This window comes from Elephas maximus, chromosome 3, assembly GCF_024166365.1.
Source record: "Elephas maximus indicus isolate mEleMax1 chromosome 3, mEleMax1 primary haplotype, whole genome shotgun sequence".
Taxonomy (NCBI): Eukaryota; Metazoa; Chordata; class Mammalia; order Proboscidea; family Elephantidae; genus Elephas; species Elephas maximus.
The window spans coordinates 125179610-125196831 of NC_064821.1; the positions used below are offsets into that span (position 1 = coordinate 125179610).

The 17222-nt window shown below is 37.2% G+C and overlaps 1 protein-coding gene across 3 annotated transcripts in view; it reads left to right on the forward strand.

Moving 5' to 3' along the window:
* The window catches only part of AK5 (adenylate kinase 5), a 401842-nt gene that overhangs the window by 134915 nt on the left and 249705 nt on the right, over window positions 1–17222 (forward strand). For all 3 annotated transcript variants that reach the window (XM_049875613.1, XM_049875612.1, XM_049875611.1), the window contains one exon: window positions 8156–8347. In XM_049875613.1, coding sequence (XP_049731570.1) covers window positions 8156–8347 — 192 coding nt within the window. The remainder of the gene's footprint in view (window positions 1–8155; window positions 8348–17222) is intronic.

Genomic DNA, 17222 nt, shown 5'->3' on the forward strand with positions numbered 1-17222 from the left:
ATGTGATTTAAGAGCCCATGCATGATGATTAGGAAAAGTAAGTAGACAAAAAAAAAAAGATGACAGAACATGATATTTACTGGGGTCCTGATTAATCTGTTCCAATGTCTAGAATCTTCTGCTCATAAACTTCAAACTTAATTCAGAGAAATACCCCATCAAGACTTTATTGCTTCTCCTATCCTGGAAAAAAAATGATCTACCCGTTTAGATTATCTCCTCTGTAGATATGCATCAACGACTAAGGCCAAAGATGAAGAAATTGAAGATTTTTACCAACTTCTGCAGTCTGAAATTGACCAAACATGCAATCAGGATGCATTGGTAATTACTGGTGATTAGGAAGTTGGAAACAAAAAAGGATCAGTGGTTGGAAAATATGGCCTTGGTGATAGAAATGATGCCAGAGATTACATGATAGAATTTTGCAAGACCAACGACTTCTTTGTTGCAAATAGCTTTTTCAACAACATAAACAATGACTATACACACAGACCTCCCCAGATGGAATACACAGGATTCAAATTGACTGTGGAACAGACTAGTGGTTGCTTATATACAAGTTGAAGTTGAAGCTGAAGAAAATTAGAACAAGTCCATGAGAGCCAAAATATGACCTAGAATATATCCCACCTTGTTTTAGAGACCATCTCAAGAATAGAAGAACATGCTCAGTGTTTCCCAAGCTGAGAGAACTGAAGAAAAAATTCAACCTTCGAGTTGCAATATTGAAGGATTCTATGGGGAAAATATTAAATGATGCAGGAAGCATCAAAAGAATATGGAAGGAATACACAGAGTCACTATACCAAAAAGAATTGGTCAACATCCAACCATTTCAGGAGGTAGCATATAATCAGGAAGAGGTCCAAGCTGCACTGAAGGCATTGGCAAAAAAACAAGGCTCCAGGAATTGACAGAATACCAATTGAGATCTTTCAACGAATGGATACAGTGCTGAAAATGCTCACTCTCCTATGCCAAGAAATTTGGAAGACAGCTACCTGACCAACTGACTGGAAGAGATCCACATTTATGCCTATTCCCAAGAAAGGTGATCCAACCAAATGCAGAAATTATCAAACAATATCATTAATATCACAGGCAAGTGAAATTTTGCTGAAGATCATTCAAAAGTGGCTGCAGCAGTACATTAACAAAGAACTGCCAGAAATTCAAACTCGATTCAGAAGAGGACATGAAACCATGGATATCCTTGCTGATGTTAAGTGGACCCTGGATGAAAGCAGAGAATACCAGATAGATGTTTACCTGTGTCTTATTGACTATGCGAAGGCATTTGACTGTGTGAATCATAACGAATTATGGATAACATTCCAAAGAATGGGAATTCCAAAGCGCTTAATTGTTCTCATGAGGAACCTGTACATAAATCAAGAGGCGGTCATTGGAACAGAACAAGGGGATACTGCATGGTTTAAAGTCATCAGGAAAGATGTTCATCAGGGTTTTATCTTTTCACCATACCTATTCAATCTGTATGCTGAGCAAATAATCTGAGAAGCTGGTCTATATGAAGAACTCAGCATCAGGATTGGAAGCAGACTCATTAGCAACCTTCGTTATGCAGATGACACAACCTTGCTTGCCGAAAGTGAAGAGGACTTGAAGTACCTACTGATGAAGATCAAAGACCTCAACATAAAGAAAAAAAAAATCCTCACAACTGGACTAATAAACAACATCATGATGAATGGAGAAAAGATTGAAGTTGTCAAGGGTTTCATTTTACTTGGATTCACAGTCAACACTCATGGTAGCAGCAGTCAAGAAGTCAAAGGACGCATTGCATTGGACAAATCTGCTGCAAAAGACCTCTTAAAATTGTTAAAAAACAAAGATGTCACCTTCAAGACTAAGGTCTGCCTGACCCAAGCCATGGTGTTTTCAATCACCTCATAGACCTGTGAAAGATGTACAATGAATAAGGAAGACCAAAGAAGAATTGACACCTTTGAATTATGATGTTAGTGAAGAATATTGAATATACCATGGATTACCAAAATAAGGAACAAATCTGTCTTGGAAGAGGTACAGCCAGAATGCTCCTTAGAAGTAAGAATGGCGAGACTACCTCTAACATACTTTGGATGTGTTATCAGGAGGCATCAGTCCCTGGAGAAGGACATCATGCTTGGTAAAGTAGAGGTTCAGCAAAAAAAAGGAAGGCCTTCAACGAGATGGATTGACACAGTGGCTGCCAACAATGGGCCCAAGCATAGCAATGGTTGTGAGGATAGCACAGGACCAGGCAGTGTTTCATTCTGTTGTATATAGGGTGGCTATGAGTCAGAACCAACTTGACTCCGGCACCCAACAACAACAGTTAATCTGTTCCTATGTCTAGAATCTTCCACCTGTGAACTTCAAACTTAATTCAGAGAAATACCTCATCAAGACTTTATTGCTTCTACTATACTGGAAAAAAAAAAAAACACCTACCTGTTTAGATTTATCTCCTCCCTAGGAAGATGACAAAGACCCCTGGTGGTGCAGTGATTAAAATGCTCGGCTGCTTAATCAAAAGATTGGCAGTTCAAACCCACAAGCCACTCTGGAAGAGAAAGATGTGGCAGTCTGCTTCCCTGAAGATTTACAGCCTTGGAAACCCTGTGGAGCAGTTCTACTCTGTCCTTTAGGGTCGCTGTGCAGTTCGAATCTCCAGGCGCTCCTTGGAAACTCTATGGGGCAGTTCTACTCCGTCCTATAGGGTCACTATGAGTCGGAATCAACTCGAGGGCACTGGGATGAGTCAGAATTGACTCAACAGCAGTGGGTTTGGTTTGGTTTGAGGAAAATGACCTTTTAAAATTTTCATCTTATGAGCTGCATACTTCACCAAAAATTTGGATATTGCATTCCTCTTAGCCCAGGCATCTTCCTTCTCTACATGTTTCGTGAAAAGACCAATCTTTCTTTACCTAGTTAATCCTTCTTCATCTCTCAGATCTCAGCTCAACTGCCAGTTCCTTACAGCAACCTTCCATGACCTCCCTGGTAAGGTGGGATTTCTCTATTATGTGTTCTCACAGTGCCAACTACTCCACCTCTCCCTGAGGCACTTACTACAATCATAGTTTTACATTTATTTGTGAGATTATTTGATTAATGTTTGTCTCCTTTGGTTGGCTGTAAGCTCCTTAGGGCAAGGTCATGCCTGATTTTTGCTCTTTTGTCCTTGGTGCCCAGAGCAGAATCTAGCATATAGTAGGTACAAGGTTATGAGTATACTATTCAGTGAATTGTCGCAAGCTTGACAGTTGCTATATCCTTGTTAATGTTTGGTATTGTTGATCTTTTTAATTTTAGCCATTCTGGTGGGTATGTTGTTTCAATTTGCAACCGCTGGATTATCAAAAATGATGTTGACACCTTTCAATTTATTAGCCATGGTAAGACATTTGGGTATCTTCTATTGTAAAAAGGCCTTCTCAAGTCTCTTGCCCATTTTCCTACTGGTTTTCTCCTTTTCCTATTGATTTGTAAGAACTCTTTGTATATGTTCAAAACAAGCCCTTCCTCGGTTATGCATGTTGCAAGTATTTTCTCCCATATCGTAGCTGGCATTTTTATACTTTTAATGGTGTCTTTTAATAAATAAAAGTGTTTAATTTTTTTTTTTTTCAAGAAGTCTAATTTATTAAACTCTTCTTTTATGGCTAGGGGTTTCTAGGTCCTGTTTAAGACTCCTTGCCTACCTAAGTTCTAGAAATCATTTACTTATATGTTATCTACAAGAAGCTTTATCATTTTATCTTTCACATTTAGATCTGAAAATCTGTCTGGAATGAATTTTTGCTTATCATATAATGCAAGGAATCAAGAGTCATTTTTCTCCATATGGATATTCAGATGACCCAGCACCATTTATTGAAAAGACTGTCCTTTCCCCACTGTATTGCAGAATCCCTTTTGTAATAATTCAGATGCCCGTATATTCACGAATCTGTTTCTGGGTTCTCTTTTGTTCTAATGGTCTACTGGTATTCCTTATACGAGCATCACACTGTCTTAATTACTGTAGTTTATAATGAGTCACACTAATCACCAATAAGTTCTATCTCTTTATTCTTTTTCTTCATGATTATCTTGAAAATTGCCTTGGCAATTCTTGGCCCTCCCCATTTCCAAATAAATTTCAGAGTCAACTTTTCAATGTTTGCACAAGAAAAACTACTGGAATTTAGGGATTTATTGAATCTATTGATCAATTTGGCTTTGTGTACAGATATCATGCTAAATTTGCATATTTATTCTAATCCTCTATAAATTCCTTTGGATTTTCTACATAAACAATCTTCTTGTCTGCAAATAATGGCAGTTGCATTTTTTATAACAATACCCTGATAACAAATTATCACAGTTTTTGTTTGTTTGAAAATACCTGTTTTTAGTCTTATTTTTTGAAAGACTTTTTGCTGGAGATAGAAATCTAGACTGACAGTTACTTTGTTTCAGCACTTTAAAGATACCGTTTCATTGTTTTCTGACTTTCATTTTTTCTGAATTCAGTTACTAGTCTTATTGCTCCTTTGAATGTAATTTGTCTTTCCACCCCCACCCCCACCCTCCCCCCACCCCCCACCCCCGGCTGCTTTAAATATTTTCCACCTGCGTTCGCCAGTTTTCCCTCTTGGTTCTTAAATTGCTTCTTGAATCTGAGACTTGATTCCTTTTTTAAGTTTGGAAAATTCTTAGCTCGTATACTTTCAAATATTGTCTCTGCTTTGTTTTCTCTCCTAGAATATTCAGTCATACCCCATATGTCTTCTTTGCTCTTTTGTATACTTTGCCATCTTTTTCAACATCCTGCTTCATTCTGGATATTTTCTTCTGAACTATTTTTTAGTTCACTAATTCTCTCTTAAACTATGTCTGATGTATTTTTAAACCATTCAATCGCCTTAGTCTGATGAGGATTTGAGGTGATTCTAAATGGGATTTAGTCCTATGAGGGCTGTTTCACACATACTGCTATGGTATAGCCTGCTAGTGTTCTAACCAAAAGCCTAGAGTAAAGGGCAGGGAATGGCAGTTGCTAGAACTCCTCTTTGATGAGACCCATTTTTCAATTCTTTGTCCCCAGCCCCATAACCTATTGAAAGCTCGGCCTAGCAATTATATTCATGTTAAATGGTACTAAAATAACCAACTATCCTTTTTAAAATAAATTTTATAGCTTTTCCTTTTATAATGATCTAGTCTAGCCTTTAAGATAATGGCATAGGTTCAATAAATGTTCAAGAGATGAAAGAAATAATTTATTTTAGATTTTCCTTTTAGGTAGAACATGGAGCCAAATTTTATCCCAGTATTAGAAAGAACTTACCAATTATTAGAATCATGCAGGAATGAAAGGGATTGCCTCCTAAGTAGAAAGTACCCGTCACAAGAAATGTTCAAGCAGAAGTCTAAAAATCATTCGTCAGGGAGGCTGTGGAGATGATTACAGGCTTGGCATTAATTTGGGTTAGATAACCTCCAAGTTTTTTCCATCACTTAGTTTCTGTGATTCCAGTTTATGTTCCAACTGTGATCTCTCTTTTTTTAGTATTTTGCTTCATCGTTTCTGACAGTGAAACTTATCTGAATTATGGGGTCTAGGCCTTCTAACACATCTCCATAAAGAATAGGGCAGTACTTGTTAAAATGAGCTCGCTGTGTAGCCTGACATATCTTTGCTTATGCAAAAAGCAGTCATGGGTTTTTAAGGAACTTTAAAAATTGTTACAGTAAAATAGATTTATCTATATGGTCACAGAAAAAAAAAGATTGATTTTATCGATTCAGTGGGAGAAACAAAATTAAAAACTGGGATGTTTACTATCGTGTAGACTAAAGTGTTGAGGATCTGATGACAGCCACTTTATTTGGTGATACTTCTTAACATTTCACAAGTGGATTTCATGAAAACTGTTTAGGTACTTCACATGCTTTGAAACAGGATGGTGCCTGCTTCTGTTTTAATTGTTGGCAACAAACAAACAAACAAATAATTGAATGATTTAAAGATTTGCTATTGAAAATGGAGTACCGTTGGAGAACATGAGGCTGTGATGAGTTTGGGCATACATAGGAATTAACAGGAATCAGACAAGTGTCCCAAAGGTATACTTTGCCACATTTTTCTACACCCTGTTTCATTCTGGATAGTTTCAGTTCAGGAGTCACTGCATGTGACTGTGGCCACTTTCTTGAGCAGTCAGCTGGTTATCACTAGCTGTCATGATAGTCTCACCTGTTTTACATTTTCTTACTCTAAGGCATACATTATTTAGTTTATACCAAAGAAGGACAGCAAATTAATCACAATTATAAAATTAAATAACTTTTCAGATTCACCTCAAGATAATCTTCATCAGATCTGAAGTTGTTTTCATGGGTTAAAATCTTATATAAATTTTGAGCTGTCTCTTGTGTTTCAAAAGTCAATAGTAAAAGACTGGAGATATAGTGATGATTACGTATACAAAGCTAGCCATAAGCTCACTGTATTATGTAGAGAGAAACACTTACATTGCAATCTTAAACAGAACAGAGTTTATTACAGTACTCATTCAGTTGTTTAAGTGCAAAATGTAAGACATTTTTTCTTGCGTTCGATACTGACCCAGTAGTTCAGGTTTTTTTCTTTATTTTAATATACATTATCACCAAACTAAGCACAATATAATGTGATTTTAATTTATGTGTCGAAAATTATCCTCTTCCTTATATAATTTATTTAAAGTAAATTCAGAAGTGTGTCATTTTTATGTTGAGTAAAGCTGAGTATTACAAAGACTATATTAAGTATTAATTTCATAATATTGGGCAAAATAAAAATTTTAACTTCCGATAATCTCTTTCATCATGTACCACACAAAAAATACTAAGTCACTTTTTAAAAATGTAAGGGTTCTGAAAAGCAAAGTTTAAAAAAATTGGGAAATACAAAAATACTCAGGTGAATTTTTTCCCTTATTTTACAGATGAGGAAACTGAGGCTCAGATTTGAACTAGATAGCAATTCAAAGACAAAATTCATAGGTAACACAGATAGCCCATAGGTTGAAATTTCGGTAAGCAAGGATTAGAAATAATACAAAAGGCTTCTAGCTAAGAGATTTTGGAAAATTATATTGTACCATAAAAATAAATAAACAAAGCAAACAAGCCAAGATAGGAATTTCGTTTAGGTAAAAAGTGCTGCAATTGATTTTTGTCTTGCTGAGTCACAGATAACATAAACACTAGTTCTAATTTAGTTAAGTAAAAACTGTTTATTTCATAGGTTCTGTTCATGACATTCCTTGGCATTTTCAGAGATTCATGAAGGCCTTTGCAACGTTTGGTATTTGGGATAGTGGAAGGAACACAGGCCAGAGACCAGACAGACCCGGGTTCAAATATCAACCTTTTTTTACCTTACAAACCGCGTGACCTCAGAGAAATAAGTAATTTCTCAGAGCCTCAGTTTGCTCGTTTATAAAATGGAGATATTATTTACCTTACAGATTGTTGCAAAATTTAGCAGTATCATATACAAATAAGTTAGGATTGGGCCTGGTATACAATAGAGACTTTCAAAATGATAGCAGATGGTAATAATAGCAATAGTACTTCTTTACTGTAGAGAACATCTGTGGTGCAATAGTTACCTCCCCACTAAAATGGAAACCCTGGTGGCATAGTGGTTAAGAGCTACGGCTGCTAACCAAAAGGTTGGTAGTTTGAATCCACCAGGCGCTCCTTGGAAACTCTATGGTGTAGTCACTATGAGTCGGAATTGACTCAACGGCAACGGGGTTTTTTTTTTTTTTTAACCAAGTCACATGTACTCTTTGGCAAAGTTTGGCCTACATTTTTCTTAATTCAACCTGGAAATGTGTTTGCGCATAGACAAAGAATGTTTTCCTGAAATATGTAGGGGCACTGCTTAAGGCCATGCAGGTTGGCAGGTGCCATTCAGTGGTTATAATGAGAACGGCGCCTCTGGGCCTTGTGTTGAACAGCAGCACTGAAGTGTGCTGGCAGTGACATACAGGTCCAAGTAGATGGCAGCCTCAGCAGAACCAAAGAGATGCATGCCACTGTCCACACTTGCGTTGGCTGTACATTGAATGCCTGCCTACTTGTTTGATGCTGTCCACAGATCTGTACCCCTGACCTGGTGGTGTTCCTGGCTTGCGCCAGTCAGAGGCTTAAAGAAAGATTGCTAAAGCGCGCAGAGCAACAGGGGAGGCCTGACGACAATGTGAAAGCTACCCAGAGGAGACTGATGAACTTCAAGCAGAACGCTGCTCCGTTGGTTAAATACTTCCAGGAAAAGGGGCTCATCAAGACAGTAAGTTGGCTACTTTTACATGTCCAGAACGAGAACGAGCTTTCAGATTTCTCGTAAGGCCATGCTCTCGTTTAGAAACCCTCTTTACCTTAGAAAAGTGACTGTTTTTTTGTACAAACAATGAAAACGTTAATAATTTTTACCAGATTTGCCTTTATTAAGCCATAATGACAAAAACTTTCATTTTAGTTTGATTTAGCGAAATATGATAAACTTTAACATTGGCTGGAGTTCCATAGCCCCCAATTTTTTTTTTTTTCTTAAGTATTTTAAAATAATTATTTGGGTAACTTTAGACAGTATTTACCCAGTTTCTCAACTCTTCTGCCTCTGAAAACCTGGTACAATTGATGGACTTACAACACACAGTTTGACATGGTGTTATATTGGACTTAAGTGTAAGTTAACATTTGTTTACCATAATGTACCATGTAAAGAAATGAAATTCTGATTGCTCAAAAAACTTGCCTCAGGGTTTCACTTGTCATAAGAAAGCAACAGCGTTTCAAAATGGAAGGTGTTCATCTGTCTGCTCCATTTGATACAATGCAAATATTAATGTTTTATAAATGTTTAGTTGTTTTGTGGTTAATGATATTAAATGTGCCAAAGAATGATAAAGCCGAATCATTAGTTAATACAGTTATTAGAATACAAGAAGTTAAAGATTCAGCTAAGTTTATGACCCCTAAATATCAGAGATTCAACTATTAAAACGTAAAAATGAAAAACCTGTTGCCATCGAGTCAACCCTAGCTCATGGCAACCCCATGGGTGACAGTTTAGAACTGTGCTCCATAGGGTTTTCAAGCCGGTTTTTTGGAAGTAGATCACCAGGCCTTTCTTCCAAGGTGCCTCTGGATGGACTTGAGCCTCCAACCTTTCAGTTAGGGGCTGAGTGTGTTAACTGTTTGCCCAGCCCAGAGACAAAGAAGATCATTAACCATCTGGAGAAAGCATATCTGGACGCTAAGACCAGAGTGGTTCCATGACAGGTGGATGGTGGCAGACCTCGGCAAAAAAACTCCTTTTCTGTCCTTGAACCCTTTCCCATAGACCAGGGCTTCTTGTCTAGCAAGGTTACAATCCCTCTAGAGAATCTGATGAAAGTGATGAATGCCCACCTCAATAAAATGCACATGAAACATTTCCGCTAATTCTAGATAAATCAGCTGAAGCCCAGCCACAGAGCTCCTGTGACCCAACAATTCCTGGGTTAAAAATCTCTTCATTAGACTAAAATGCCCTTAAACCAGAAAGAAACACTCAGGACATTTGAGTAATGATCTCTTTGCAGTCTTTTTAGCACTGTAAGGAAATATTTGTTAGGATTTGCTGTTTGAGTCAAAGTTACCATGTCAGAGAGTTGTAAATTTTGTCTAAAAATTGTTCACCATGCTGGAGTCCATTTTTTAATCCTAAAACAGACATTGAGTAGTAGCAAAGATTCAGAAAAACTCATGGTGATATTTCTGTGGCTATTTTTTGTTGGGGTTGTTATTTGTTTTTCTTACAAATCACTGATGCTGCCTTTTGTATTGTGTCAGGAAAAAAGAAATTTTCAGACCAAACCCCAACTGCAAGGCACAGAGCCAGAGTTTTAATTGATGTTTGCGAGCCTTAAAGGTATTACTGGAGTGTCTCTGTGATTACTCCCTGCTTGTCACCTTCGTCATCACAAGCAGAGCAGATTTCCCAAATGAATGCAGAGTGGGGTTTGTTAATTTACTAATATTTTGCATGGCGGTGAAATGCCATTGCCTCTAATTGAGGGAGCCAATAACAAGGTGGATGGCAACCTGCAATCCCACTGCTAAAACCAAATGAGCTTTAAGAAAAACGCCTCTAATTACTGGGAGAAGACGTGCCTTGAAAAGTCACCTTTTGGAAAGTGAGGAACACAAACACAGGCTGAGCTCCAGGGAATATAATTTGAAAAAAATAAGTGCAAGAGCCATATCCTGAACTACACGATGGCTTTCAGAACATGGATCAGAGCTCACCTGTGCAGTTAAAATATATTTGGTTACATTTCTGGTTTTAAAAAAGAATGAAATAATAAAATGGCTATCCATATTAATCACAAGCATATTAGGATTTTAATAAAAATCTGGGGGTTAATAGCTCAAACCCAAATATTTCCTTTTCTCTGTAGTTTTTTCTTTTGCTTCTACCCACCCCTCCTAATTCGTTCATCTATTCATTCAATAAATATTTATTGAGAACCAGTGGGTGCCAGATATTCTCCTAGGTGCTAGGGGTACACAGCTAAATTAAGAATAAACAAAATAATATTTTATTTACTGATATATTTCAAGCACCTAGGACAGTGTCTGCCAGATACAAAGCAAGCTCTAAATGAACAGAGCTTATAGTCCTTTGGAAAATAGATATTAAATAATGAGCTTTTAAGTGTGATGATTATTGCAAAAGAAAATGTACAGAGTAGCCATATATGTCATTGTATTTGGCATTAGAGGCCCCAGTAGTGACTAGAAGAGACTCCTGACCCTACTCATGAGTAGGATTAATCATTTATCTTAGTACTAGGCTCTGCAGTACCACAGAGACCACATCCCTCTTCAGTCCAGTTCTCCTCAGATGCACTTCACCTCAGCGCTCCTCTTCTCTAGGGTTTTGGAGTCTGAGGTATTTTGATTGGAATCTCAAATCCACAGCCATTTAATAATTCATGATGCCCCACAAGGTAGTAATCGCCAAGCTTTGGTCTTTTCTTCACTTGTAAATTAGAGATGATGTTACCTACCATGTAATGTTGTTGTGTGGGTGAAATGAGAGAATGTGTGTGACATGGTAGATGATAACAGAGAGGCTGTGCTTGAGATGCACCATGAGGCTGCATCATCTACTTACTACCAGCTGTGTAACTTCCTGTAGGTTACTTGTCTTCTGTGACTCAGATGCCTTACCTGTAAAATGGGTATAATGATTGATCCCACCCCAGTGTGGCTGTGAGGATTAAATCTATGTAAAATACATAGAAAGGCATCTGGAATGTTGTAAGGGCAATTTAAGTGATTGATACTACTTTATTGTTTTTTTTTTTTATTTCTTCCTCTCTCTTCCTTCCCCCTCTAGGCCTCATCTTTTGGAGCCTACAGTTAGCGCTAACAGTTCTATACTCTTTGAGGTTACTCTGTTACATTTTCCTCCTTATATAAGTTACTGAAGAAATCCAAACTGGAGAATTTACACTTTAAAAACATCGTGCCAAATTCTTTTATTTTCTTTAAAAGTGTATGTTAATCAGTTATAAAATTGTCTTAGTGTTTTCTTTAACATCTATGTTGATCACGTAATAAGTGACTTAATTGCTATGTCTGAATAACGTAGTTGAACTGTAGTAGAAGTTGATCCAGTCTTTTTTTCTTCATCATTGACTGTATGTCAATTGGCAGATTTGACTAAGGAACAAACCCAGTTTGAAGAGAAACCCTATTCAGAATAACCAGGAAAGCCCTGCTATTACCTGGATACTGTGTCTTATTGACACAATTCCCATCACATGGACCTCTTCATTTTTGGTATTTTAATATACTTGTCTATTGTATTAGTTTTCTAGGGCTGCTATAAAAAAGTGCTACTAACTGGGTGGCATAAAACAACAAAAATTTACTGTCTCAGAGTTCTGGAGAATAGAAGTTCAAAATCAAAGTGTCAGCAGGGCCATTCTCTCTCCAAAGACTAGAAAAAGATCCTGGCCTCTTCCTATTTTTTGGTGGTTCCTGGCAATCCTTGGTTTTCTTTGATGTGTAGATGCATTGCTCCAATCTCTGCTTCCATCTTCCCATGACCCTCTTCCTTCAGTGTCTCCCTGTGTCACTTCTCCTTATAAGGACAACAGTCGTATTGGATTAGGGCCCACCCTACCCCAGTATGACCTCATGTTAATTTAACTAATTACATCAGCAAAGACCCTATTTCCAAATAAGGTGACATTCATAGGTACCAGATGTTAGGATTTCAACATAAACTATTTGGGGGACACAGTTCAGCTCATAGCATCTATATACAACCATGTGTGTAAGTATGAATTAAAATAAAATGAAATCACAAGGCTAGTATATTAGGAACTTCCTCATAGAACCTTCTCAGACAAACATATATATTTTTTAACTTACCATAATGTTGACTATAATTGCTTACCATGATTTTGACAGCTTTATGCTCCTAATTAAAAATTAGGGTGCTGTGAGTTTCCACAGTTCAGTAGAAGTGTTTCTTTGAAGCTTGTTTGAGTATTATTGGGACTAGGAAAGCTAGTTATTTAGAGTAGGGCATGTCTCATGATATTTTGGAGCACTTGAACTTGATGGAACTGTATAATTCTTGAACAATAATTTCCCTTTTTTATTTTTATTTTTTAAAATCCTCAATAGGATGTCTGTTTAGTGGTATTTTTCATTTTTATTTTAAAGCCTTAAAAAAAAAACTAGACTATTTTTTTAATCATCCTTACAAGGTGGGATCTCTTTTTAAGAAATAACATTAGTAGATGGGGCAAGTCTTTGTAAATTTCTTGAGTTCTTTTAAAAATACAAAGTTTTGTTTACTTTTTAAAAACCTGATCTTTTAAAATGCTTGAAAAATAGTGTGAGATGTACTATTTTTGTTATCATTTTACAAAATGCATTCAAAGTCTTGTGCTGTTGGATATTCCGTTTAGCAGAAAAAACATGGAACTTGCCTGGGAAGTAGTTGCATATTCATGTGCATTGAACAAATACCATTTGATATGGGTAATAATCAGCAAAGACCAATATTTAGTTCAGACTTTGAAGTAGGCAAATTATCATTTTTCTTCTGGACTTTTGTAGAAAAAAATCAAGAGAAGCATAACAAGATAAGTAAAGTAAGCTGTACTTTCAAACCAAAAAAAACCAAACCCGTTGCCTTCAAGTTGATTCCAATTCATGGTGACACTACAGGACAGAGTAGAACTGCCCCATAGGGTTTCCAAGGAGTGGCTGGCAGATTTGAACTGCCGACCTTTAGGTTAGCAGCCATAGCATTTAACCACTATGCCACCGGGGTTTCTAGCTGTACTATAGGGCGTATGAAAACCAAAAACCAAACTCACTGATGTAAAGTCAATTCTGACTCATAACAACACCTTATAAGCAGAACTGCCCTGTAGGGTTTTTTTTTTTTTTTTTTTTCTTTTCTTTTTTTAATTTTTATTAAGCTTCAAGTGAACATTTACCATTCCAATCAGTCTGTCACATGTAGGTTTACATACATCTTACTCCCTTCTCCCACTTGCTCTCCCCCTATTGAGTCAGCCCTTACAGTCTCTCGTTTCATGCCAATTTTGCCATCTTCCCTCTCTCTCTATCTTCCCATCCCCCCTCCAGTCAAGAGTTGCCAACACATTCTCCCGTGTCCACCTGATTTAATTAGCTCACTCTTCATCAGCATCTCTCTCCCCCACACTGACCAGTCCTTTTCATGCCTGATGATTTGTCTTCGGGGATGGTTCCTGTCCTGTGCCATCAGAAGTTCTGGGGAGCATTGTCTCTGGGATTCCTCTAGTCGCAATCATACCATTACCATTAGGTGTGGTCTTTTAATGAGAATTTGGGGTCTGTATCCCATTTAGGACCCCAGGCGCCACAATTCAAAGTAGGATGCAGAATGTTTTCATAATAGAATTGTTTTGCCCATTGACTTAGAAGTCCCCTCAAACCAAGTTCCCCAGACCCCAGCCCCTGCTTCGCTGACCTTTGAAGCTTTCGTTTTATCCCAGAAACCTCTTTACTTTTAATCCAGTCCAATTAGGCTGACCTTCCTTGTATTGAGTGTTATCTTTCCCTTCACCCAAAGCAGTTCTTATCTACAGATTGATCAATAAAAAGCCCTCTCCCTCCCTCCCTCCCTCCCCCCCTTTGTAACCACATAAGTCTGTGTTCTTCTCCGTTTTTTCTATTTCTCAAGATTTTATAATAGTGGTCTTATACAATATTTGTCCTTTTGCCTCTGACTCATTTCGCTCAGCATAATGCCTTCCAGATTCCTCCATGTTATGAAATGTTTCAGAGATTCGTCACTGTTCTTTATCGATGCGTAGTATTCCATTGTGTGAATATACCACAATTTATTTACCCATTCGTCCGTTGATGGACATCTTGGTTGCTTCCAGCTTTTTGCTATTGTAAACAGAGCTGCAATAAACATGGGTGTGCATATATCTGTTTGTGTGAAGGCTCTTGTATCTCTAGGGTATATTCCGAGGAGTGGGATTTCTGGGTTGTATGGTAGTTCTAACTGTTTAAGATAACGCCAGATGGATTTCCAAAGTGGTTGTACCATTTTACAATCCCACCAGCAGTGTATGAGAGTTCCAATCTCTCCGCAGCGTCTCCAACATTTATTATTTTGTGTTTTTTGAATTAATGCCAGTCTAGTTGGTGTGAGATGGAATCTCATCGTAGTTTTAATTTGCATTTCTCTAATGGCTAATGATCGAGAGCATTTTCTCATGTATCTGTTGGCTGCCTGAATATCTTCCTTAGTGAAATGTGTGTTCATATCCTTTGCCCACTTCTTGATTGGGTTGTTTGTCTTTTTGTGGTTGAGTTTTGACAGAATCATGTAGATTTTAGAGATCAGGTGCTGGTCTGAGATGTCATAGCTGAATATTCTTTCCCAGTCTGTAGGTGGTCTTTTTACTCTTTTGGAGAAGTCTTTAGATGAGCATAGGTGTTTGATTTTTAGGAGCTCCCAGTTATCTGGTTTCTCTTCATCATTTTTGGTAATGTTTTGTATTCTGTTTATGCCCTGTATTAGGGCTCCTAGGGTAGATCCTATTTTTTCTTCCATGATTTTTATCATTTTAGTCTTTATGTTTAGGTCTTTGATCCACTTGGAGTTAGTTTTTGTGCATGGTGTGAGGTATGGGTCCTGTTTCATTCTTTTGCAAATGGATATCCAGGTATGCCAGCACCATTTGTTAAAAAGACTATCATTTCCCCAATTGACTGACACTGGTCCTTTGTCAAATATCAGCTGCTCATACGTGGATGGATTTATATCTGGATTCTCAATTCTGTTCCATTGGTCTATGTGCCTGTTGTTGTACCAGTACCAGGCTGTTTTGACTACTGTAGCTATATAATAGGTTCTGAAATCAGGTAGGGTGAGGCCTCCCACTTTCTTCTTCTTTTTCAGTATTGTTTTGCTTATCTGGGGGTTCTTTCCTTTCCATATGAAATTAGTGATTTGTTTCTCTATCCCCTTAAAGCATGACATTGGTATTTGGATTGGAAGTGCATTATATGTATAAATGGCTTTTGGTAGAATAGACATTTTTACTATGTTAAGTCTTCCTCTCCATGAGCAGGGTATGTTTTTCCACTTAAGTATGTCCTTTTGAATTTCTTGTAGCAGAGTTTTATAGTTTTCTTTGTATAGGTCTTTTACATCCTTGGTAAGATTTATTCCTAAGTATTTTATCTTCTTGGGGGCTACTGTGAATGGTATTGATTTTGTTATTTCCTCTTCGGTGTTCTTTTTGTTGATGTAGAGGAATCCAAGTGATTTTTGTATGTTTGTTTTATATCCTGAGACTCTTCCAAACTCTTCTATTAGTTTCAGTAGTTTTCTGGAGGATTCCTTAGGGTTTTCCATGTATACGATCATGTCATCTGCAAATAGTGATAGCTTTACTTCCTCCTTACCAATCTGGATACCCTTTATTTCTTTGTCTAGCCTAATTGCCCTGGCTAGGACTTCAAGTACGATGTTGAATAAGAGCGGTGATAAAGGGCATCCTTGTCTGGTTCCCATTCTCAAGGGAAATGCTTTCAGGTTCTCTCCATTTAGAGTGATATTGGCCGTTGGCTTTGCATAAAAATGTTGAGGAATTTTCCTTCAATTCCTATTTTGGTTAGAGTTTTTATCATAAATGGGTGTTGAACTTTGTCAAATGCCTTTTCTGCATCTATTGATAAGATCATGTGGTTTTTATCTTTTGTTTTATTTATGTGATGGATTACATTAATGGTTTTTCTGATATTAAACCAGCCTTGCATACCTGGTATAAATCCCACTTGATCAGGGTGTATTATTTTTTTGATGTGTTGTTGGATTCTATTGGCTAGAATTTTGTTGAGGATTTTTGCATCTATGTTCATGAGGGATATAGGTCTAAAATTTTCTTTTTTTGTAATGTCTTTACCTGGTTTTGGTATCAGGGAGATGGTAGCTTCATAGAATGAGTTGGGTAGTATTCCGTCTTTTTCTATACTTTGAAATACCTTCAATAGTAATGGTGTTAAGTCTTCTCTGAAGGTTTGGTAGAACTCTGCAGTGAAGCCATCTGGGCCAGGACTTTTTTTTGTTGGAAGTTTTTTGATTACCGTTTCAATCTCTTTTTTTGTTATGGGTCTATTTAGTTGTTCTACTTCCTGAATGTGTTAGTTTAGGTAGGTAGTATTGTTCCAAGAATTTATCCATTTCTTCTAGGTTTTCAAATTTGTTAGAGTACAATTTTATGTAGTAATCTGATATGATTCTTTTGATTTCATTCGGTTCTGTTGTGATGTGGTCCTTCTCGTTTCTTATTCGGGTTATTTGTTTCCTTTCCTGTATTTCTTTAGTCAGTCTAGCCAATGGTTTATCAATTTTGTTAATTTTTTCAAAGAACCAGCTTTTGGCTTTGTTAATTCTTTCAATTGTTTTTCTGTTCTCTAATTCATTTAGTTCAGCTCTAATTTTTATTATTTGTTTTCTTCTGGTGGCTGATGGGTTCTTTTGTTGCTCACTTTCTATTTGTTCAAGTTGTCGGGACAGTTCTCTGATTTTGGCTCTTTCTTCTTTTTGTATGTGTGCATTTATCGATATAAATTGGCCTCTG